We start from the raw sequence: 24,802 nt of genomic DNA, 5'->3' as shown, positions 1-24,802 counted from the left end.
AACAAGTCATTTCTTGTAAACGTATGTTGCTTCTAGCAAACATAAATGAACCATGGTATAAATGTAATTGATTTTCTTAAACTGGTTATTCACGTACCTATTAGCATACTGAACATCGTTCAACAAGTGCTGCCTAATTTGGCATCACATCTAATAGTTGATGTTTTGTTTGGGTTTTGTAAATGCAGCCCTGTTGAATATAGTCTGTTCTGTGCAAAATGAAGGAACATGTTCAACTTTTGATCCAATTTAATGTTTTCATAGATATGAAGTCCTTAAAGAAAATTGTGGCTGGCACTCACATTGACACTGTTTGTAGTTTCTGGCTGTTCTACATGAAGAGCAATATTTGTGTTTATTATTAGGCAATAGTTTGCATTGTCATGTAGTTTCTTGCTTTAGTTTCTGCAAGGTAAACATTTTGGCATCTGTGGTATTTCAACTACACCTTTTCAATGATAGAGAGAAGGGAGTAGTATAGATAGAGACAGCAAGCAAATTAAAGGATCTGCCTTCAAAGATAGAATTACAGAATTGTTACAGTGCAGAAGAAGGTCATTCAGTCCATCGTATTTGTGCTTGATCTCCATATGAGCATGTTATTTAGTGCCATCATCTTGTCTTCTCCTCATAATCCTGCATATCATTCCATTTTAAATAACATCCTTTTTGAATACATTGATTGAACATGCCTTCATTACATACTCAGGCAGTGCTGGAGAATTGAACAGTACTGACACATTATAAGACACAATATATTTGAACAGATAAAGTGGTGAGACACAAGACCATGATTCGATCTGAGGATGCTGACAAGAAGTTTAAGTTTAATGCATTTGTGTCAGCAAAGTGTGAGGTGGTGGATGATCAGGACAGAGATGAGCCAACTTAATTTGGGATAAGTTATGTATCTGGTGACATTGGAGTGACAAAACATAGGAATAACAAAGTATGATTAAGGACAACATCAACAGAAAAGCACTAGTAGTGACAGAGGTGGATAAAGACACATACATGAAAATAAATAACAGGTGGTTTATGCCATTGTGTCTAGCTGACAACTACTTTTTCCCATCTGCAGTGATCTAGCTCAACCACATCAAACACCATCAATCCCCTCCTCTTCATTTCATCCTGGAGTGCAAAGATAACCCACAATAACTTTTTTCAATTTTCAACTATCTCCTTAAACCTCAAAATCTTAAACTCTGTGAACAGATCATCAGTTCTTTGTCACGAATGTTAGCACTGAGAAGGTAGTGGTGAGCTGCCATCACGAATCACTACAGGTTATGAGCGCAGATACGCACAGCCCTCCCCATAGTATGTGTTCCACCTCTCACAGCTGTAGTGAAAACTTGGGACCACTAGGACTGCCACCCCCATAACTACAGCATTCTTTTGGACAGATCACTTACACCTCTGCCATCCTGTGAGGATACAGCAACACTCCAAAAGCTCGCTACAGTCTTCAGACGCGCTCCAAAATACTTTCAGACAACAGCAAAACTTCATCAAAACTATTGCAACTTTTTAAAATTCATTCATTAGACATGAATGCTGTTGACAAGACCAGTATTTATTGCCATCCCTAACTGTCCTTCAGAAAGTGACAGACAGTCACCTTTTTGAACTGCGACAGTCCACTCTATTCCCGTGAGCTTGGCTAAGCCGTCCATCCTTCTATTTCGTTACTTCTCTTTTAAGTTCCATTTAACAAACCTCTTTTTATGAAAGTTTTTGTCATGACTCCTAATGTCTTCTTCTTAGGTTCAGCATCCATCTTTACATGATTACGTTTCTATGAGGAACCTTTGGATGCATTTCCATGTTCATGTAGCCATATAAAGGTAATTCTCGGCATTGTGAGAATTGCATCAATGTACTGAAAATTTTGGTTACAGTTATCTGTCCAGTCCTCTCAAACTTTCTGGCATTTTGTTTTGTTTTGAATACTGCTCTTTGTTTTAAGCTTCTTTTCACAAAATATTTATCTTTTCCTTGTATATTTACGAAAGCAACTCAGCTCCACTAATAAACATTGTAAAGTACACAAAAGTATCAAAGGGTCACTTTTTCACTCATTTTCTTCAGCTCTATATAAAAAAAATCTGCTGTCTGTTCTGCATCTTGTCTAGTCACAAATTGACAGCAGGTACATGGGGGATTGAGGTTATTAATTCAGTTTGCATCATTACACAACACAGAAAGTGGCTATACCATTTCCTGCTTACAAATTGGAATATTTAAAGTTATATTGGAGGTAATGGAATTCACAACCTCTCAGGTCAACTACATTTAAAGCACCAGAAACTAGTTAAACTGTTGCAAAAATGTTTAAACTTGAGTCAATAGACCAAAGACTGTCATATTTGCCAAAACGCACAAATTTAACCACTTTTTACAACAGGATAAAATGAACTGATAAATGTATAGGAGATTGTCTTGAGACACAGGAACATTGCTTGTCGTACTGTATTCTTAAAAGAACATAGGACCCCGATCATATTTCTGCATTTTTAATAATGTTGATTGCATGTCTAAAACATGAGTAAAGGATGCATCTTAATCCCAAACTTCACTCCACAAATTTCCTTTACATCTATGACTATACAATTTTGTAGGTGACAGAGCCAGGATACTTCAATGCTTTAATGTCCAAAGAACTTAAACCTGAAAATAAATCTGCAGCACATGATAAATGATAGGCAGCAGTCTTGTGAGAGATTCTTTCACAAACAATCTGATAAAAACCACATGCACAGACAAGCCTAAGCCTCTCTGTAGGGCTGAGTGTGCAATTTAGGCACGCTACACAGTTTCCATTCTATCTGCCAATATCCTCAATAAAAAGTACATTCTTATTGAACTTCCAAATAGCAATTATATAGATTATATGGTAGCATGATACTAATCCTGATAAAAAGAAGTCCTGTCCTTATGCAGCTGCTGGGTATTATATTTATAATATATTTGCTGTATAAGCTTATAACTGATCTACATGTAAATCAGTAAACACACAGTATTGTAATCTATAAATCCAACAGTTTTCTTAAGTTCTGTGAACAGTGCTACTGACCAAATGTAGATATTTTGATTGCCATCTACAACTATCACCCAGTCTACAGTAGTCATTGGAACAAAGTATCTAAGATCTGATTCCAACATGCCATATATCCCAAGGTATCTATCTGTATCAATGCTTTCTTGATAACCATGATCATAAATCTATGGCCTCTAGATACCGAATTATTGACCAGTTTTTCCATATTTCAAAACCTTTCAAATCCCTCCATAATTTTGAATTCTTATGTCACAGATGTGTTTTTTTTTCTACACGTGAATTTCCTTATAATTACTCATACTTTTGTAGCAGTTAAATAGTGTTGCCATTTTTAAAGCAAGATAGTAGCAAGTCACAAGGCACTTGTCCCATGGCATGGCTCCATCTCTGAAGGTACCCTAGGGCAGCCTAGTTTGACGCCCCACCATTCCATCAGTATTGTTCTTGTTTGGGATGCCTGCACGTCTGGTAACTGCTGCTGTCCTGAAGAGCACTAGCATTGTCTAGTACTGATTCCTGGGTTTCTGAATAGACATCTCCTACAATGGGTAAATACAGTATTTAATGAAGTAAAATGAGCCAAGCCAGAAAAGTATCATATTCAAAAGTAAGGGGACTACATTGGATCGACACCGAATTAGGTCACAAAGAATTGTGATGCATGAATACCCTGCATTTATTTAAAGTCATGCAGGCAAACTTTGTGTTATTCTTTTTCTATGATTATGGTATCCAGTCCAGTGCTGAAGAGTCACAGCATGTTTCATATCAGAGCTAATAGGAACTGCAGATGCTGGAGAATTTGAGATAACAAAGTGTGGAGCTGGATGAACACAGCAGGCCAAGCAGCATCTCAGGAGCACAAACGCTGACATTTCGGGCCGAGACCCTTCATCAGAAAAGGGGGACCGGGGGAGGGCTCTGAAATAAAGAGGGAGAGAGGGGGAGGCAGATCGAAGATGGACGGAAGAAAAGATAGGTGGAGAGTAAACAAACAAGTTAAAGGGGTGGGGAAAGGTGAGTGTGGGTGTGGAGTTAGGGAGGGAATAGGTCAGTACGGGGAGGACGGACAGGTCAAGGGGGCAGAATGAGGTTAGTAGGTAGGAAATGGGGGTGCGGCTTGAGGTGGGAGGAGGGGATAGGTGAGAGGAAGAACAGGTTAGGGAGGTGGGGACGAGCTGGGCTGGTTGTGTGATGCAGTAGGGGGAGGGGAGATTTTGAAGATTGTGAAATCCACATTGATACCATTGGGCTGCAGGGTTCCCAAGCAGAATATGAGTTGCTGTTCCTGCAATCTTCGGGTGGCATTGATGTGGCACTGCTGGAGGCCCAGGATGGACATGTCGTCTGAGGAATGGGAGGGGGAGTTAAAATGGTTTGCGACTGGGAGGTGCAGTTGTTTATTGCGAACTGAGCGGAGGTGTTCTGCAAAGCGGTTCCCAAGCCTCCGCTTGTTTCCCCAATGTAGAGGAGGCCACAACAGGTACAGCGGATGCAGTATACCACATTGGCGGATGTGCAGGTGAACATATACTTGATATGGAACGTCATCTTGAGGCCTGGGATGGGGATGAGGGAGGAGGTGTGGGGGCAAGTGTAGCACTTCCTGTGGTTGCAGGGGAAGGTGCTGAGTGAGGTGGGGTTGGAGGGGAGTGTGGAGTGGACAAGGGAGTCACAGAGAGAGTGGTCCCTCCAGAAAGCAGACAAGGATGGGGATGGAAAAATGTCTTTGGTGGTGGGGTCGGATTGCAGATGGCGGAAGTGTCGGAGGATGATGCGTTGTATCCGGAGGTTGGTGGGGTGGTACGTGAGAACGAGGGGGATTCTCTTTTGGCTGTTATTGCAGGGACGGGGTGTGAGGGATGAGTTGTGGGAAATGTGGGAGATACGGTTGAGGGCGTTCTTGACCACTGCGGGGGCGAAGTTGTGGTCCTTGAAGAAGAGGACATCTGGGATGTACGGGAGTGGAATGCCACATCCTGGGAGCAGATGTGGCGGAAGTGAAGGGATTGGGAATATGGGATTGAATTTTTGCGGGAAGGCGGGTGGGAGGAGGTGTATTCTAGGTAGCTGTGGGAGTCGGTGGGCTTGAAATAGATATCGGTTTCTAGGTGGTTGCCTGAGATGGAGACTGAGAGGTCCAGGAAGGTGAGGGATGTGTTGGAGATGGTCCAGGTGAACTTGAGGTTGGGGTGGGAGTTGTTGGTGAAGTGGATGAACTGTTCAAGCTCCTCGTGGGAGCACAAGGCGGCGCCAATGCAGTCATCAATGAAATAGAGGAAGAGGTGGGGTTTAGGCCAGCGTAGGTGCGGAAGAGGGATTGTTCCACATAACCTACAAAGAGGCAGGCATATCTTGGGCCCATGTGGGTACCCATGGCCACCCCCTTTGTCTGTAGGAAGTGGGAGGAATCAAAAGAAAAGTTGTTAAGGATGAGGATGAGTTCGGCTAGGCAGATGAGGGTGTCGGTGGGTGGGTGGGTGGGGGGGGGGGGGGGGGGGGGTGGTCGGGCCTGCGGGACAGGAAGAAGCGGAGGGCCTTAAGGCAATCTGCATGGGAAATGCAAGTATATAGGGACTGGACGTCCATGGTGAAAATGAGGTGCTGGGGACCGGGGAATTGGAAGTTCTGGAGGAGGGGGAGGGCGTGAGTGGTGTCATGGACATAGATAGGGAGTTCCTGGACCAAGGGGGAGAAAATGGAGTCCAGATAGGTGGAGATGAGTTCAGTGGGGCAGGAGCAGGCAGAGACAATGTTTGGTGTCAGGCTAGCACCACTTCAAGTCTTAAATACCTTATTGCTGCAAAAGCCCTTGAATGCAACAACATTAGGAAGATCCAAATGGCACATGGGCAATAGAACATGACCCGTGGTTTTCTGCTGTCCTACTGGAGTCACTGGTGGACGGGAGGTGGCTCAGAAACATGTATTCTCTCTCAAAGAGTCAGGTGGCCTTCCAGATAACAGCTCAGATGGCTGTGGAAGCAGGAGGCCAAAATGGTCAATATCAAGAGGCAGATGGCAGATGGTAACTGGGGCCTTGTGGAGGAGGACAGACTCCCATCTATCAGAGAGTGGTCAGAGTTTGAATTGGGTTTTGAATTGTACTTTTGGTGAAAAGCAATCTGACTGTTGATGCTACAGCATGAAGGTTTGAAAACTCCCTGTCTAACCTCCCAAAAGCAGCTCTTGGTAGCTCGAGAACAGAAAACTAATTTGTAAGCATGACTGCTTTCATCTGAGTGAATTGTAAAGGTAACCATGATCAACATATGTCTTGAGGAGTAATGCACTGTGAAAACCACTTAAGTAATCTGGCCAGTTTTGTTAGTTTTTTTTAAATTTACCCCTATCTTAGTGGTAGGCAATAACCTAAGTGGTATTATCGCTTGACTATAGATCCAGGTAATGTTCTGGAGATCTTGGTTCAAATCCCATCATGGCAAGTTGGTGGAATTTGCATTAATAATCTGGAGTTAAGAGTTTAATGATTCCTATTAAATGGTTGTCAGGGGAAAATCCATCTGGTTTACTAATCTCCTTCAGAGAAAGAAACTGCCATTGTTACCTGGCCCAGACTAAAGGTGGAAAAGTTGCTCAGTGCCAGCGGCCTAGGTTCGATTCCAGCCTTTGGCTACTGTCTCTGTGGAACTTGCATGTTCTCCCCATGTCTGAGTGGGTTTCTGCCAGATGCTCTGATTTCCTCCTACAGACCAAATTATGCAAGTTAGGTGGACTGTGCTTGCTAAGTTGTCCGCAGTGTCTAGGGATGTGCACCTGAGGTGATTAGTCGTGGCAAATGCAGGGTTACAAGGATGGAGTAGGCAGCTGGTTTGGATAGGATGTTTTTTGGAAGGTTGGTGCAGATTTGATGGGCCAAACAGCCAATTTCTGCAGGGATATAGGGATTCTATCAACTGTTTTTTCTTGTCTCTCTCTCTCTTTCGTGTGAATGGTGTTGGATCAGAAGGACTGGATTCCTGAGGTGCATTGTAATAGGGATCACAGAAATGGCCAAAAACTGGTAAATTCACACTTTGCTTCTGTCCTCATAAAGGAGAACACTAAAACATATCAGAAATAATAGGGATAAGCAAGTATAGTGAGAGAAACAAACTGATGCAAATCTGCATCAGAGTTTTGGACAGGTGAAGATGGCTGGCAGAACCATGTGACACTGGTTTGACCCCTAACGTGATGCTGAGAGACCGTTTGGTATGTGAGATTAATGATGTAACCATGCAAAAGCACCTACTAGCTGAAGCCCAACTGGACTTCAAACAGGCAGTACAACTGACTTTACCATTGGAAAATGTGTCAAGTGGAGCATATGAGTTGCAGGGTATTCGGATGGAAGTGGGCACCCTTGTCAGTTCAGGTGACTTTGGGGAACACCACTTGAGTGAAGGAAATTATATGGCCTTAATCAAGACATATCCTGAATAGAGGAACTCCAGGTCAGCCCAAGGCAAAGTCCCAAATCAAAGCCAAGTCTGGGCCAAACAGTTAAAATTTTCTTCAGGATCTGACACAGAAAGCTATTGTAGTTGCTGCTGGTATGCGGACTCAAGACAGCAAAAGGGTCCCACTAGACCTAAATAGAGTACCAGAATTCATAGGTCAGTATCCAGGAAAGTGCACACCCTGGAATGTCCATCTACATCTGATTTGGAACAGTTAAGTTGCTTAGCAACATCCAAATCAGAACCAATCAGAACAAGTATCTGAGTTCTAATGGATGTTGATACCACACGGCTGTTTCAGTGATTGTAGAGCCAGTCTTTAGCAAAATCCCTCTGGACTCCAACCTTTAAGTTTGTGCAAGACCTTGGCTAGACTCAGAACCTATACTGGGGAACCTTTACAGTTTAAGGGTGAAACTTTGATTCCAGACTCTTACGTGGAGCAACTGGTTCAGTTACCGCTGACTGTAGTGAAAGGCTTGGGCCCAAACTTGATGGGTGAAAATTGATTGAGAAAGATTCATCTAGATTGGCTGAACATTTTTTGATTATAAAATGGCTGCCTGAGTGAAGTGCTAGTTAAATACCCCAAAATTTTTCAAAAAGGTTGGGGGAATATCAAAGCAATCAAGACCATCTTGTGTGTGGTGGGAGGTTGTATGTTGACCAGGAAGCAATTCCATGATTCTACAAGGTATGCCCAGTTCCATTTGCCTGGAAGGCTGGAAAGCGAATGAATCATCAAACCAGTCCAGTTTGTGGAATGGGCAGCACCGGTTGTGAAGCCCAACAGGTTGGTTCACTTTTGTGGGGATTTTAAAGAAACAGTAAACTGCTTTTCGCAGGTAGATAAATATCCAATTCCTTGCATAGAAAATTTGTACACTAGGTCAGCAGGGGTGCTGTCCTTCACAAAGCTGGACATGAACCATGCGCACTTGTGATTGCAGTTAGACGAGGATTCCCAGAAGTCTGCTACAATTAAAACCCTTAAGGGTTTGTACCAATATATGAGATTGCATTTGGGGTATCATTGGCCTTTGTAACTTTTCAGCAGATAATGGAGAACATTTTACACATATAGCCCAGGTAGCATTTATCTAGACGACGTGCTAACAATAGGGAAGACCAATAAGGAGCACTTAGAGAACTTGAATACAGTCCTTAGACATTTCTCATAGGTGACTGTATTCCTTCTAAGGGAAAAAAATGTGTGTTCCAGGTATCCCAAGTGGCTTACTTGGGCTACCGGCTCGACAAGACCGGTTACATCCATTGGAAGATAAAGTAAGGGCAATCAAAGGTGCCCCAGCTCCCATGTCTTTTCCAGAGCTTAGGCCTTTCCTTGGGCTGGTGAATTATTATGGAAAATTCATTCATAACCTGGCTTCCATCCTGGCACTTTTGCAAAACTTTTAAAAAGGGTCAACCTTGGAAACGGTCATGTAGCCAAGTCATAGCTTTCAGAGAAGTGAAGAAACAGCTATCATCCTCTCAGATGCAAGTACACTATGATCTCAAGTTAAATCTGGTATTGATATATGATGCCTCCCCATATAACATTTGGGTAGTATTAGCCTAAAGATGGCCCAGGGGAGAGGAATGCCCAACAGTGTATGCATCGGCTAATGCAGAGTATAAATATGCCCAAATAGAGAAAAAAGGTTTGGAACTCATATTTGGACTCAGGAAGTTCCATCAATATCTTTACAGATGTAAATTTCTAATAATAACAGACCAGAAACCTCTGCTAGGTCTATCCAAAGAGGGCAAGACAATGCCACCCGAAGCTTCAGGCCAAATTCAGCAATTGGTTTTAATACTGAATGTGTGTAATTGCAAGTTGAAACACAGTCTGGGAGGCCAAATAGTGAATGGAGATGCAATGAGCCGCCTCTTGCTGGCAGATACGCCACTGCTGGTACCACTACTGGAACAGTCCATAATGATTTTAAATTTTCTGGACAGAATTCCAGTCACAGCTGACAATATTAGACTTTAGACACAGAAAGATCATGAAAAAACTGAAACAGCTAGTCGTGACGGGGGAAACTGAAGGGCTGTCACAAACAGAACTGAAACCCTTTTGGACCTGGAGAGACTAGATCACAGTAGAAGACAGCATATTACCGTGGGGACCAAGAGTGATTGTCCTGAGCAAAGGGCACTGCCAGATACAGGCTGAACTCCACTAGGATCATCCAGGGGTTTCCAAAATGGAGATGTTGGCAAGAAATTATATCCGGTGGCCAGACTGGGTGCTGCATTGGTGGGGCAGTGCCCAAAGTGCCAATAAGATTAGGTATTACTGCCAGCAACTCCCCCACAGTCATGGGAATGGCCAGGTATACTCTGCATTTGGTTACACATCAACTATGCAGGTCCTTTCATGGTTTCAATGTTCTTTGTCATTGTTAAAGTGGCTGGATCTGTTTGTCAAACACAGGGCCCAGCCAACAATGGAAAACCTGCGCACAACTTTTTCAATACTCAGACTGCTAGAAACGTTGGTCACAGAAAACAGGCTGTTGATTACCGGCGCTGAATTTGGGTATTTCCGAAAGTCAAATGGAGTTTGACCTACAAGCTCTATACCAACCATCATCCAATGGTCTGACAGAGACAATAATACAAACTCTGAAAGCAGACTGAAAGAAACAGCTTATAGCTTCACTAGATATGAAATTGTCCCCATCCTTATTTGATTATAGTTCCATCCTTCATGCAATTACAGAGATACCTCCAGTAGATTTGCTAATGGGGAGAAGGCTCTGCACCAGGTTAAATCTGCTCTTCTCGGACCTGGGGTAGGGGGTGTGGTGGTGGTAGGGTGAAATGTCATCAGGAACACCATTGCTGGACACAAGACTCCTCTAAGTGAGGCAGACAGTGTACTTCAGCTGACTAAGTTTGGTTTGGGAACCATGGTAAAGGCTCTGCATGGGTAAGAGGTATAGTCGACATGAGGTCAGGTTCAGTGACGTAAGAAGTTCAGGTTGGTGCAGCAGTCCTGAACAAGCACAGGGACCATATGAAAGTTGCAAACTCATGAATGGTGCGGCAGCAAAACATGCCCGGCTGCTTGACCACGTTTTCAACTGTTTCAGAACTCTATGGGTTCTCCCTCTCTGTCAAGCATTGAAGGTAGCTTGGAATCTGAGATAGACATGGTGGATGTTGCTGCCTTGAGGCCTGTCCTACCTGAAGAGGAGAACAAATTTCTTCTGAGATGCTGTTACACACCACCCATATCAGAGGCAGAGTTGAAAGAATCTGACTTGGTGCTAAAATGCCCGAGGAGAAGTTACAAAAAAGAAACTAGCCTCTGACCTCAGATTCAGAGGGGGAAGGATGTAGTGGTTGTAATGATGTAAGACAGGTAGACCTCATAGAATATGAGTTCCTTAATTGGAGCTGTTAATCTTGTCCAACCAGGGGGCCTGGGGTGACAGACATATACAGGAGTGTGAGATGTTTTGTTTACTCTGATTGCACATTTGAGGGAGCTGGATCAGTGCCAAGGACTCTCCATATATAAATGAAGGGTGGCTTGGTGATGGGATACCAGCTCCTTTGGAGTTTTTCAGTTTCTAATGTCTAATCAATCTAATACATTGACACCATATTTGTAATGCACCTGCCTGCACCAGACATAGCAGATCAACACATTCAGGTCAATACATCAGGACATGGAAACAGCACAAGTGTGCCTCTCTCCAGCAGATCGAGAGATTACTGGACCTGCAACACCGTGGCAAGCGCCAACCTGTCCATGGAAGCAGCCAGATGGTTGCATGACTCATTGTTGGGCAATGAGGGCCTTTGTGACCCACATACCTGTGTGCCACTCCTGCTCCTCTCAGTGCATTTGGACAAAGTCCTTGATTTTTGACAACCCTGGTTCTGTCCTGCATGGTTTCTGGCAGTCCTCCTCGTGCCAGTGACCTGGAGTGTTTCTATCTCAGTCAGATGCAGAGCTGTTGCTTTGACAAACAGACCAGATCGTGCACACACACATTTAAAACCTGACATCACCAACAAGGTATAAGTGTGGGAGCTGGCGTGCAGCAGACGGTCTTACCACTGCTTCCTCAGAGGCCTTGCAATTCACAACCTTCACAGGTTAAGGAGGTGGATTCTGGTGGAGTTTGTACTTGCAAGACTCAAGACGACAATCATATGCCACGGAATGAGTAATGAAACATACTTGGCAGGATATGGATATCTCAGTTTCCCTGCAGGTCCAGTCCCAGTTTCAGGTCAGTTCCAGGTTTCTCTCCTTGTATGGGTTGAGGAATAATTGTGAGAGTGACAGAGCATGAGACTAGGTGGGAGGTGAGTGAAGCGACAGAGATAAAGTGTGTGTGAGGTGGCAGAGAGAGGAATGCAGCACTAAACTTGGCACAGTGGAGGTGGTCACTGATCTTCTAATGACAGTATTGGCCGTTCCTACGGATCATAGAGATGACACTGATAAAAACAGAAGTCGCTGGAAAAGCTCAACAAGTCTGGCAGCATCTGTGAAGAGAAAATCAGAGTTAACGTTTCAGGTCTGGTGAGCCTTCCTCTGAAGGGATGGCATTGATCTGGATGGCAACCTCAGGCCAAGGTGCCAGGGTTTGGTGTTGCGGCCATCTCTGCCAGTCTCCCAGGAACAGGATACTTCTCCTTTATTCTACTCCTTTGACCAGCACCTACAGGTCCCTCTTGGAGAATTGCAGTGTCATCTTGCACTTCTCTGATATTTTCTGGAAACGTCTTTAAGCAAGTAGGAAAGTTTCAGAATGCCAGTGGTCACCTGGATGCACAACACCTTTTAAAGATGGTGTGGTAATAAGGGATGGCAGTGAATTGGTGCATATTTACTCAGTTTAAGTCACTTTGGGAAAGGTGTGTAGTAAGATGGGAATAGAATTGGCTCTGAGGAGTGTCATGGGGACAGGGTAGGCAGTTAATGAGGTGAATTTGGTAAGATACTACGAGAAAACTCACTAGACCTCATGGCAAAGTCTCTCCCAAAAACCTGACATGACTCAGCCTTAACCAAAGAAAACTTAAAATGCAGCCCTCCGCATCTCCACATGGATTCTGCCAAGCCTACTGTACATTTCCAGCATTTGTTGCTTTTACTCCACACATCTGGAATACTCTTCACAACAGTCATGCACTAATCACTTTTGCTCACTATCGCCTCTTGTTTCTGCAGTTAGGTTACAATATCCAGAGAAGGACCAAAAGTAGAAAAGGTTCAGCCTCTGCGCAGAATAGGAGGAATCAATGAATGTCATCAGGACACAGAGTGTGAGCCACTTGTGATGGTTAGCAGGATTTCTGCCTTACTACATGGCATTCATTTTTCCTCAAGCTACCAGACATTTAGAGGGTAAGGTATGCTAGAAACCAGTAAGGTAATAGTGTTTTCATCACCCGGGACACTCTATCTTTAATGTCATGTTGACCTTGCACTTTTACTATTTCCATCTGAAGACCAGGGACCCCTGCAGATCACCAACAAGTGGATAATCCTCCGGAAGAAGTATCTACCCTTGCTCTATCTCTTTCAAGTACCAGATCAAAGAAACAGCAACATGAAAGTTACCAGGTTGTTCTTGTGATGTCAAGTTTAGTGTTAAGCAGGATATTGGATTCAATGAACTGCTCTTACCCAACAGGGAAGATAGAACCTGGTTAACATTTTATTTGAAAGATGGTTGGCAATTTCAAAGACCCAGCTTGAAGCTATTTTCTATCAGTTGTAATTATATGTAATATTATAAAACTTGCAAAAGTACTGTTCACAGTTTTTGAAAGCCTGGATGACTGATTAGGAATCTTAGAGTTGTTTCATAGAAGTCTACACTGGAATTTTAAAAATCTTGTGTGTGGATTGACAAGGCTGCGCATAGTAATACCAGGTCATCACAATTTTTACAATATGCAAAGTTAAGTTGGATTTTCACTTGTATTATCGTTTTCTAAGAAACTGGCATCAGCACTTTGGTAATAGCTTAAGGTATGGTAATGCATTGGTTCTCTACATTCTGCATGGGACAACACAGTGCCTTGAAAATCCATTTGACACTGTTCATTTACAGCAGTCAACATATTAGTCTAATGTTAACCAATCCTCAACAATCTTAAAACAAAAATAGAACCTCAAATATAAATGCAATCTTGATGAAGAACATGTGCAATGGAGTCCAAACTGGACTAAACTACAGTCTTCAAATGACTGCCCCTGGGGAAGTAATGACAACATTTCCATCTTTCTGCACTTCAGCATTCATTTTTTAACATTGCATTCATTTTTATTTGTATTTTTATCATCTGCTCTTTTAGCAGTAGATCCTGTAAACTGCAACCAATAGTTCTGAAAATGTTGAAAGTGTTTCTCAAATATGTACGATCCTTCAACACAAATGGTCTAGTTTAAGTAAATTGACAATATTCAGGAAAACATTTAATTTACAGTTTCAAGGATAACCAGTAGTTCCTTTGTTACTGCAAAATATTAGTCAGGTAAATTGCAATTATCTCCAGAAATTTTTGTGCAGCACAGTTGTATCATTTAAATGTGAAACTGCCCACATCAAAGGGAAGTCTGCTGATGCATCGGAAAACTGAAACTCCAGCTTTGCTCTTTCATAATCTTTTTAAATAGGATCAATCAGGAGAGTTTCAGGCTACTGACCTTTGCTCTTGGTGATTCCAGCTTTGCTTTCTGGGGATTTCCATGTCTTGAAATCTGGACCTTTGTCCAATGTTTTGTTTGCATAACTAGAGAGTTATCAGCATTAGCACAAGCCTCTGGCTGTAACCTAATCCCAAATTGCTATTAATAAACTTTTTCTTTCTCTTTTGATCTAGACGCTCGTCTGAATTACAATGGAACTGTGGACCTTTACAGAGGTTCAAACTTCAAAACATTAAAGAACAAGTAGAAATCATGTCTGTTAGTTGCAGGGAATGCATTCTAATGAAAGACATTTGTTATGTGTGGTAAAAAGTCTCATCTGGTAGGTCTGCTTTCCACTCTCTTCACATTTTTTACATTAATTCATGGGACCTGGGCATCACAGGCTGTGCCGGTATGTATTATCCATTCCCGACTGCCCTTTACAAGGTGGCCGGGGGCTGCCTTCTTGAACTGTTGCAGTCATTGGAACATAGGCACAACCACATTGCTATTCGGAGAGCAAAATAGTATCAAGTCAGCGTGATATGTGGCTTTCAAGTGGTAGTGTTTCAATGCAACTGATGCATTTGTCCTTGTAGTCAGTAGACGTTTTTCAGAATTAGAATTAGAACAGTGTGGAAACAGGCCCTTGGGCGCAACAAGTCCACACCAAACTTCACAGCATCCCATCTCAACTCATTCCCCCTATAACCCACCTAATCTACACCTTCCTGAACACTACGGGTAATTTAACATGGTCAATCCACCTACCTTGCACATCTTTGGACTGTAGGAGGAAACCGGAGCACCCAGAGGAAACCCACGCAGACACGGGGAGAATGTGCAAACTCCACACAGGCAGTCACCCGAGGCTGGAATTGAACCCAGGTCCTTGGCGTTGGCGTTGTGAGGCTGCAGTGCTAACCACAGTGCCACCGTTAACAGTTTTAATGTGCTGTTTCTGGAGTCATGATGAGTCATTTGTAATTGCTCATTTATAGGTGGTAATTCAAAGCTAAAAGAAGAACTAAAGATTTTATAAATTATTGAGGGGCATTTGGGAAGTTGAGGACACCGGGGGATCACTTGAGGACGCTGGGGGATCATATGTGCAGGAAGTTTCTCCAGGTAATTGAGCTCAAGCTCAAGATTTCAGAGTCACTAGGTAGGATGAGAGTCCTTTAGGCAGTTTATTCTGCTTCCTTCGCAGTAAGTGTTCAGGATAGTAGATTAGTTGAAGGGTCGGAAGAGACAGAAACGTCTGGAATCTTCTCGAATGTACCACACTCAAAACAGCATTCAGCCCTTGAAACTTTTGGAATGGTGGCATCTTGAAGGAGTGCAGCCCAAACCATTGCTGTACAATGACTTGCCAATTGGTGTAAAGATTAGAAATGTAGTCTTTACAAGAAATTCCATATCTAGGGGGTATAGTTATTTCTGTAACTGTCATCATGAATCTTGTATGGCGCAGAGCCTCTCTGGTGAGCTGTTGATGTGATATACACAAGTTTCCTGAAGGCATTTGAAACAGTGGCACACAACAGACTTGTGAGTAAAGTGAAAGGTCACGCTATTAAAGGGACAGCGACAACATGGACACAAAATTGGCTGAGCTAAAGGGAACAGACACATTTTGGACTGTAGGAAGGTTTATAATGAAATTCCCCAGGTGTCAATATTGAGATCTTGTTTTTCATGATATTACAAATGATATGAATCCTGGTGCCCAGGGGACAATTTCAAAATTTGCAGATGATGCGAAACTTGGAAGAATTGTAAACTGTGAGGAGGACAGAATGGACCTCCAAAGGTCATTGACAAGTTGATGGAATGGGCAGATAAGTAATAGATGAGGTTCAATGCAAAGTCTGAGGTAATGCACTTTGGCAGGAAGAACATTGAAAGATCATGTAAAATAGGGGGTACATTTCTGAAAGAGGTCCAGATAAAGAGGGACCTGGGGATATATGTGAACAAATCTTCAAAGGTGGCAGGACACGTGGAGAGAGCAGTTAATTAAGCATACAGTGTCCTTGGCTTTATTACTAGGTTCATTGAGTATAAGTGCAAACATGTTATGTTGAAATTGTATAAGACACTTGCTAAACCTCAGCCGATGTGTAGTTGTGGGTGCACATTATAGGAAAGATGTGAAAGCACTGGAGAGTGTGCAGAAGTGCTTTACAAGAATGGTTCCAGGAAAGATAAACTTCAGCTATGAGGATAGAAGGACGAAGTTGCGGCTGTTTTCCTTCAAGGAAAGAAAGTTGAGAGGAGATTTGATCAAGGTTTTCTAATTCATGCGTAGGCTGGATTGAGTAGATAGGGAGAAGCTGTTCCCATACACAAGAAGAGCAAGAATGGCAGGACACAGATATAAAGGGATGTGCAAATGTGAAGATGATGATGTGTGAATCAAGCTTTTTCACATCGTAGGTATGGATATGGAATGCATAGCACTGTCTGGAAACGTGGAGGCAAGTTCAACTCAAGCATTCAAGAGGATTTTGGATGATTATTTGGATATAAAACAGGCAAAGAATATGGGGAAAAGCAGGAGATTGGCACGAGCTATCAATGCTCATTGAAGAGCCAGTTCAGGTACAATGGTTTGAAACAGCCTCCTTCTGTGCCATAACAATTCTATTGCTCTGTGGTGCCACAGCAAACGATATCTTAGAAGGATAATGGAGTGAGCCAAAAGTCGAATGCGTCAGTGCCAATGACAAATAAGGCAGTACTTCAGCCACTAAAGGCAATATTTCAGGAGTTACAGAGCACAATTTTAAAGGTAATAAATGCTGGATTATGTCTACTGTAGTGTCACACACAAGATAGGGAGGATCAATGTGTGCTTTGAAGCATAGAACAGGAGGGAGAGCTTTGGATTGTTGGGCACAGAGACCAGTTTTGGAGCAGAAGGCACTGATTTAAAAAGGGATACAAAGCACTTTACAGCAATGGGTCCTCAGAGAAAGAGTCAGCAGTGTCATTTGATAGGAAGTACATTAAATTGGCAGGGACATGATTACAAGTACGAAGAAGTAATCTGTATAATTTTTTTTGGATTAGTATATTAGAGAAAAGCTACTGTCACCTTATATTATGGGCTCTTGGATGAATGGCTCTGTCAAGGTGCATCCCATTTGAATGGTAAGATTTCTAGAAGGAATGTTAGGGCAAGAATGGTGAAATAATGCTATCCTGAAAGAAATAAAGCCATAGAGGCTTTCTTAGATAGCTCATCCAGATGGAAGGAAAGCATGCTGCATCCGCCATGCCACCTGCTCCTCTTTCCAGATGACCTCTGGATGTCTGGTGAAAATAGCTAAGACCATATAATGGCGACTTTGAGGAGATCACAGCTGTCCATTCTGAATTTGAAGGAAATGTTCTGGCAAGTGACCTGAGTCAGGGAAATGTCATTTCAAATAGCAATGGGCTGCTCCATGATATTTCTGATAGATGCACAACATGCATTATACATCTAATATATGGTTGTTGGCATGAAGGAGTGGCAGGAGCTCACCAACCACATATAGAATAGGTAATGCTTGAATCTGAGGTGCTGATTTCTAGTTTTTCGTGGAATCCCAAAGACTGTCTTAAGATGTTGAAAATGTGGTTCTTTCCAAAGCAGGCATTCATTGACATGGTGGTTTGCACAGAGCCACACATCAACGAAATGCTGAAGAAATCATAGTCCTCGTACTTCCTGTACCTCTTCTAACTGATGTTGAGATTCTGCAGAACCAAGTCTGATCAGTTGATAGACCCTTCACTATTGAGGATGGTGCTGTGCTGGTAAATTGTTGAGCCCAAACATCCTTTAAGATGGAGGAATGAGATGTCGTCACTGAAAATTGGCAGTAGTATGGTGATCTGTGGAGGGCCCTTCTTTCTTTTAAAAAAAAGTCATTCATAGGATGTGGGCATCACAAGCTAGCTTAGGATTTATGGCCCATCCCTAATTGCCCAGAGGGCAGTTAAGAGTCAACAACATCATTGTGAATCTGAGTCATATGTAGGCCAGACCAGATAAGGACAGCAATTTCCTTCCCAGAAGGACATTAGTGAACCAGGTTTTTTCCCCTGACAATCAGCAACAGTTTCATGGTCTCCATCAGACACTTAATTGCAGACTTTACCACTATCCAGTCTGGCAGGATTCAAACCCAGTTCTCTAGAACGTTATCTGGATCTTTGGATTAATAGACCAGTGAAAACTTCACAAGGCTATTTCCTCCTTTTCTTACTCTTTCCCTGAATCATCTGTTCACCATGATGCAGAGCCAGGATCACTGCATCTACAGCCCTTATGCTGCTTGTTGATTGGTGTGTGCAGATGACCAAATCCATTGCTCTTTCTGAATGGATGTAACAACTCACTAAAAGACCTCTAAGAGGAAGTTACAGCATTTGCACACAATGTGGCACAGCACAAGTCAAAAACACTTTGCCTGCAAGATGCGTATCTGACCTTTCAAGTAATGGTGTGGATGCTCCCTCATGCAACTGAATACATGTTCTGCTGAGACAGATTAGCGCATGCATAAAATAGGCCTTCACGGTCCAATGTTCCAGAAACAAGTAACAAATCAAACAGAACATCACAATCCAAACATACCTGATGTTTCCAGTTCACAGATGGCACATCCATGCTAACGCCTTCCCTAGCATTAGGGAGGGTGAGAGCTGCACTGGTAGAGTGTAACATACCATTTTTCTACTTAGGCACTATGGAGTCCAATTTTGCTGCCCAAAAATAAAACCGGAAAATTCTATAAATCCTAGCAAATCAAACAGCATCTATTGAGAAAGAAAGGGAAGGTTAACATTTTAGATCATTGATTCCTGGACAAAACCAAGAGAAATTCCAAATGAACAAGTCATACAAAGTTCAGCCAGCAAAAATGGGGTGAAAAGAAGAAAAAAGAGTCTGTTTTTATAACTAATTATAAGTCCAGAGAAGATCAAATGACAAGCGATAGATGCTGAACACACAAAGGCAATAATGAGAGATATTACAGAATAACATTTCATCTTTCAATTGTGCATTTTCCACTAAGTTTCAAGAATTTCGAGCTGTACTCTCTGTTGTTTCATTTTATTTCATTTTCTTTGCATGTTTCTTGTTTTGCTCACTTTGCTTCTGGACAGCAGACTTGTTTTTCTGTCATTCATATCTCCTTTGTCCCATTTTTATTTTTGTGCGTGTTCTATTATCATTCGCTTTAGCTCTTGCTCAACCAAATCTGCAGATATTTAAATTCTCCCATTTTCCACCCGATCACAGACTTTTCCTTTTGCTCTTTTTTGTTCTTCTTCATTTTATTTGAATGAAATGTATATTTCCAACATTCTTCAGTTCTGATGAAAGGTCACACCCTGAAACGTTACGCAAGATTTTCATGAAGGAGATTGAGCCAGGAAAATTCCTGATTTATTTCCTTTGAAAGGGTCCTGGCCAGCCATGTTTTCTTTGTGGGCAAGTGGGAACAGGATGGAGTTGGCCCCACCACCGTTACATGTAGTTTGGAGGTGGCCATAGAGGCAAGTGAGCACTGAAGGGCCTGTTCCTGTGCTGTAACTTTCTTTGTTCTTTCAGATACATGAATGTGCAGGAAGCAGAGGGATACAGATCCTTGGAAAACAGGCAACAGGTTTAGATAGGGGATCTGGATCAGTGCAGGCTTGGACGGCCAAAGGGCCTGTTTCTGTGCTGTAATTTTCTTTGTTCTTTGAAGCAGTTTGGTTAGCAGGGGCACAATCTTTTAAACTTACCTGTCAATAGGTTCCCAAATCCAGACTATTTTACATAACTCTTCTGATACGCCTTAAAGCAGAAATCATGGAGAAGTCAGCCAGCACAGCAAAGGCTAGATGGGTATGAGATGCCTAACCTGGCAAAGGGTTTGAGTGGAGGGTGCAGGCTGACTACCTGAACTCTTAAAGCGCACTGGTGAAAATTGCTGGAAACGAGAACGAGGGCAGGAATCCTGTAATTTCACTTCATAAAATTCTGGGTTATTTACTTTTTTTTATCTCTCAAGATGTTGTCAGACCCAATGCATTTCGTTGCTTATTTCACGTTTCGATTATCCATAATATCTTGCCTCTAATTAGAGAAATAATTGTTGCGTTTAGACCAAGAGGATGCATTAAGATTATATCAACAGGTAAAGTTGGCCGGAAAACCCAGCAATCTGAGTAAGCCCCAATGACCAAGTGAGAAAAAGACATTATAACAGGGGTTTAGAGCATCCCCAGACCTATAGACCAACTGGGGATCTTCAGCTAAAGAATCATTTGACAAATCCCATCTTTTGAATTAGATGATGCACCCAACTTACATGATGAAAACTTGTTGGTTATGAAAATTAGGAACTTTTTTTTTAAGATTCTAAGTTGGTAAAGTCAATGTTGAGGCCAGAGAATTAGGATGGCTGAGAGAGAAAAATGAAGTGGGTGATTTTTATTAACTAGAATTTAGGTTAATTGAAAAAGTTACAGAAAGTCAAAGACAGAAAGATGATGTAAAGATGCAGAATTAAGGAAGCTTTATCATATGGAAAAGCAAAGCAGGTGCTGGAAATTTGAAATGAAAACAGAAAATGTGGGAAATATTCAACAGCATTTATGGAGCGAGCAAGAAAGTTAGTATTCATTTTGATGACTTTTGATCAGAATTCTAAACTTTTGGTTTTGATGAAAGATCATCAACCTTAGGAAATCTTTCTTTTTCCATAGACACTGCCTCTCCCTCTGAGAAATTGTGCATTTTCTATCTTTATTCTAAGGTAGATTCCCACATACTGTTTGCATGATCGACCAAAGTAACTGATTCTGCAGCAAAGAAACCCAGAGGGGGGTAACTCCTTTTTTGATTGCAGTGTTCCTGTGGCACTTTGACCATTCCTTCAATATCTATCAATATGAAGTCACATTATATCCCTGAAACTGGATTGAGCAATTTGCTGTATTTGCTCAGTGTAGCATTTGTTACATAGCAGTGTGGTTTATGTTAGCTAATTAAATAATTCATTGTTTGCCCATTAGTAACAATTTGAAGAAAACTTTAACAATCCAAATTACTATATCATCACATTTTATCACCTTCCTCCCTTTGCCCATTGCCTACCTGAAATGTCTGCATGTATTTGTACGAAAAGAAGATTCTTGCTCAGTCCACCACACATAAACAGAGTGTCAATTTGATGTCCTGCAGTCAGCATTGTTTCTAGTATGTGGCGTGTTCCCATCTGGATACAGGGAAATAGAACATAGATTTATGCACAGATGCCATTAAACAGTAGCAAATTTATTTTTTACACTCATCATAATAGATTTTCAGAATAATTGCATGCAATATTTTGTTTAAATGCAAACAAATTACTCAATAAGGAAAAGTTGATTAAAATTACTTAATTGAATGTGTGGGATGAAAAATTTGACTGTCCAAAATAGTCAGCATGCTAATCTATCCCGCATAATCTATACTTCACTTGCAAATTTCTTGAATGGTGTTGGTGAAAAGACATCCCACTACAGTGCACTGGTTACTGGTTAAGAAGGATGTGAAGTGGGGATGGACTTAAACTTGCGAAGTGGTGATGGTGGTGGGGGAAGATTCCCCAATGGACATAGTTTTGGAAATGCCAGAGGGCGCAAAAGAGAAAAGATGGAGAATGGAGAAAAACAAGTGATAGGAGACTTGACTGTCGACAGTGAACAAAAAAATGGTCACCTCCCAATGGGCAAGAAAGAGATAAGGTATGGTTAGGTTGTATGCACAGAGTATTGTGACTAAAAATGGGAAACTGGAAGCAGCATTTGGTCCAGGGTGATATGATAGAGAGCATTGACAGATATGTGGCTCAAGCCAGTACAAAATAAGCCAGAAGAAACATGGAGAGACAATACAGACTCAACTTTATAACTTTGAGGAGTGTACAAGAACAGAGGGAGCTCAGGATTCTGAAGGTGGCCGGCAATTTGAAGCAATTCTTAGAAGACTTACAGATTCCTTGGATTTATAAATACAGGCATAAAGTATCTTTTTTCAGGATTGTATCCAGTGACTAGTGGAGTTCTGCAGGTGTCAGTGTTGGGACACAACTATTCATGCTATACATGAATAATCCTGATGAAGGAACTGAGGACGTTGTTACTAAGCTTGCAGATGACACAAAGTTGAGGTGGAGGAACAGGTAGTGTTTATGAGGAGGGCAGGCTGCAGAAGGACTTGGATAGGCTAGGAGAGTTGGCAAAAAAATTGGCAGATGCAGTTCAATGTGGGGAAGTGTGAAGTTGTGCGCCTTGGCGGGAAGAACAAAATTGTAGGCTATTTTCGAAGTGGGAAAAGGGTTTGGAAATCTGAAGCACAAATAGACTTAGGAGTCCTGATTCAGGATTGTCTTGGTTCATTTGGCAGTTAGGAAGTCAACTGCAATGTCAGCATTTATTTCAAACGAACTAAATACAAATGCAGAGGCATACTGCTAAGGTTGTTTCAGGCTTTGGTCAGACCGCATTTGGAACATTGTGTTCAGTTTTGGGCCCACAAGTTTCGGTGTTGGAGGGGGTGCAGAGGAGACAACTACAAGAATAACCCCAGGGGTAAGGGCTTGTCATACAAGGTGAGGTGCAGAATTCTAGGTCTATACTCGATTGAGTTTAGAAGGGTGAGGGGGATTCTGTTAAAACATAGAGAATACTGATAGGAACCATTTCCACTCCCCCTCCCATTCCTTAGACGACACGTCCATCATGGGCCTCATGCGGTGCCACAATGATGCCACCCGAAGGTTGCAGGAAATAACTACTCATATTCCCCTTGGGAACCCTGCAGCCCAATGGTCAACGTGAACTTCACAAGCTTCAAAATCTCCCCTTCCCCCACCGCATCCCAAAACCAGCCCAGCTCGTTCCCTCCCCCCACTGCATCCCAAAACCAGCCCAGCTTGTCCCCGCCTCCCGAACCTGTTCTTCCTCTCACCTATCCCCTCCTCCCACCTCAAGCCGCACCTCCATTTCCCACCTACTAACCTTATCCTGCCCCCTTGACCTGTCCGTCCTCCCCGGACTGACTGATCCCCTCCCCCCCACCTATATTCTCCTCTCCACCTATCTTCTCCTCTATCCATCTTTAGTCTGCCTCCCCCCCGCCTCCATTTATTTCAGAACTCTCTCCACATCCCCTTTTTCTGATGAAGAGTCTGGGCCAGAAACGTCGGCTTTTGTGCTCCTGAGATGCTGCTTGGCCTGCTGTGTTCATCCAGCTTCACACTTTGTTATCTCAGAATACTGAGAGGCCTGGATAGCGTGGATATGGAGATGTTTCCACTAGTAGGAGAGACTGGGACCTGATAGTACAGCATCAGAGTGAAGCGACATTCGTCGCTGATCATCTTCTTCAACTACACTTTCTTGCCAGCTCACCATATCCCTTGATTGCTTAAGAGACCAAAAATCTCACTTTTATCGATATCAGACGGTGATACCAGACAGTATCTTTGTGAAATACATTGTTGATGTCTTCACAGACAGAATTCATCTTGAACTAAAACATCAGGAAGCAAAAGTTCCTTCACAAGCCTGCTTCCACCACGGAACACTATGCCTTGATTATCAACATCCATGGTAAGCAAGTGTAAAATGCAGATCCATTTCCATAATTTGGTGCATCCTTTCAGTGAGGACAGACATTGACAATGACCATCAAAATCACCCAGACTGCCAGCACAATGTTTGGCCATCTGACAGCATGTGGTAGCAAAGACCTGAAACCTGACCTCAAGGCCATGGTCTGCAGAATAGTGGTGTTACATGTCCTCCTGTATATATCATAGATATGGAGAATGTAGAGCAAACATCTCAAATGCCTAGAGAAATTTAATCAGTAATCCTCTGCAAAATCCAGCAAATTCAATGGAACTATAGGTGCTCCAATATCAGTGTCTTCTTTCAGGTCACCATTCCCAGCATCAAGACATTGGTTACTGTTGATTAACTGCACTGGCTGAGACACATTTCCTGCATGTCTGACACAAGAAAGCAAGCTCCCTATTCCGGGCTCCTTAACAGCAGGCTGATATCAAGAATGCAGAGATAACAACGTGTGGAGCTGGATGAACACAGCAGGCCAAGCAGCATCTCAGGAGCACAAAAGCTGACGTTTCGGGCCTGGGAAAGGGTCTAGGCCCGAAACATCAGTTTTTGTGCTCCTAAGATGCTGCTTGGCCTGCTGTGTTCATCCAGCTCCACACTTTGTTATCTCGGATTTTCCAGTATCTGCAGTTCCCATTGTCTCTCAAGAATGCAGAGAAACTGCTTTGAGGACATCCTTAAAGGTTTACAGGGAAAAAATACAACATCCTTATCAACTCATGGTAATCTTTTGTCCAAGACCATCCAAACTAGAGCAGAAGAATCCCCAAAGATGCCAATCATTTTGAGCATATCTAACAGGCCCAGGTGAAGATCAAGTACAAAATATGGGAGGAGCACAAGAAAATCTGAGTATCCCACCCACCTGCCTCTTCAAGTACCATCTGGATGTGTGCATCCTGTATTATAGTGTTTAGTCATCTCAGG

At 42.5% G+C, this 24,802-nt stretch overlaps 1 protein-coding gene across 6 annotated transcripts in view; it reads right to left on the bottom strand.

Moving 5' to 3' along the window:
• fggy (FGGY carbohydrate kinase domain containing) overlaps positions 1 to 24,802 on the bottom strand; it is a 490,678-nt gene that overhangs the window by 51,693 nt on the left and 414,183 nt on the right. For all 6 annotated transcript variants that reach the window (XM_048538754.2, XM_048538757.2, XM_048538755.2 and 3 more), the window contains one exon: positions 21,348 to 21,468. In XM_048538754.2, coding sequence (XP_048394711.1) covers positions 21,348 to 21,468 — 121 coding nt within the window. The remainder of the gene's footprint in view (positions 1 to 21,347; positions 21,469 to 24,802) is intronic.

Source organism: Stegostoma tigrinum, chromosome 8 (assembly GCF_030684315.1).
Source record: "Stegostoma tigrinum isolate sSteTig4 chromosome 8, sSteTig4.hap1, whole genome shotgun sequence".
NCBI classification, from domain to species: Eukaryota; Metazoa; Chordata; class Chondrichthyes; order Orectolobiformes; family Stegostomatidae; genus Stegostoma; species Stegostoma tigrinum.
This window is presented reverse-complemented; position numbering and strand designations above follow the sequence as displayed.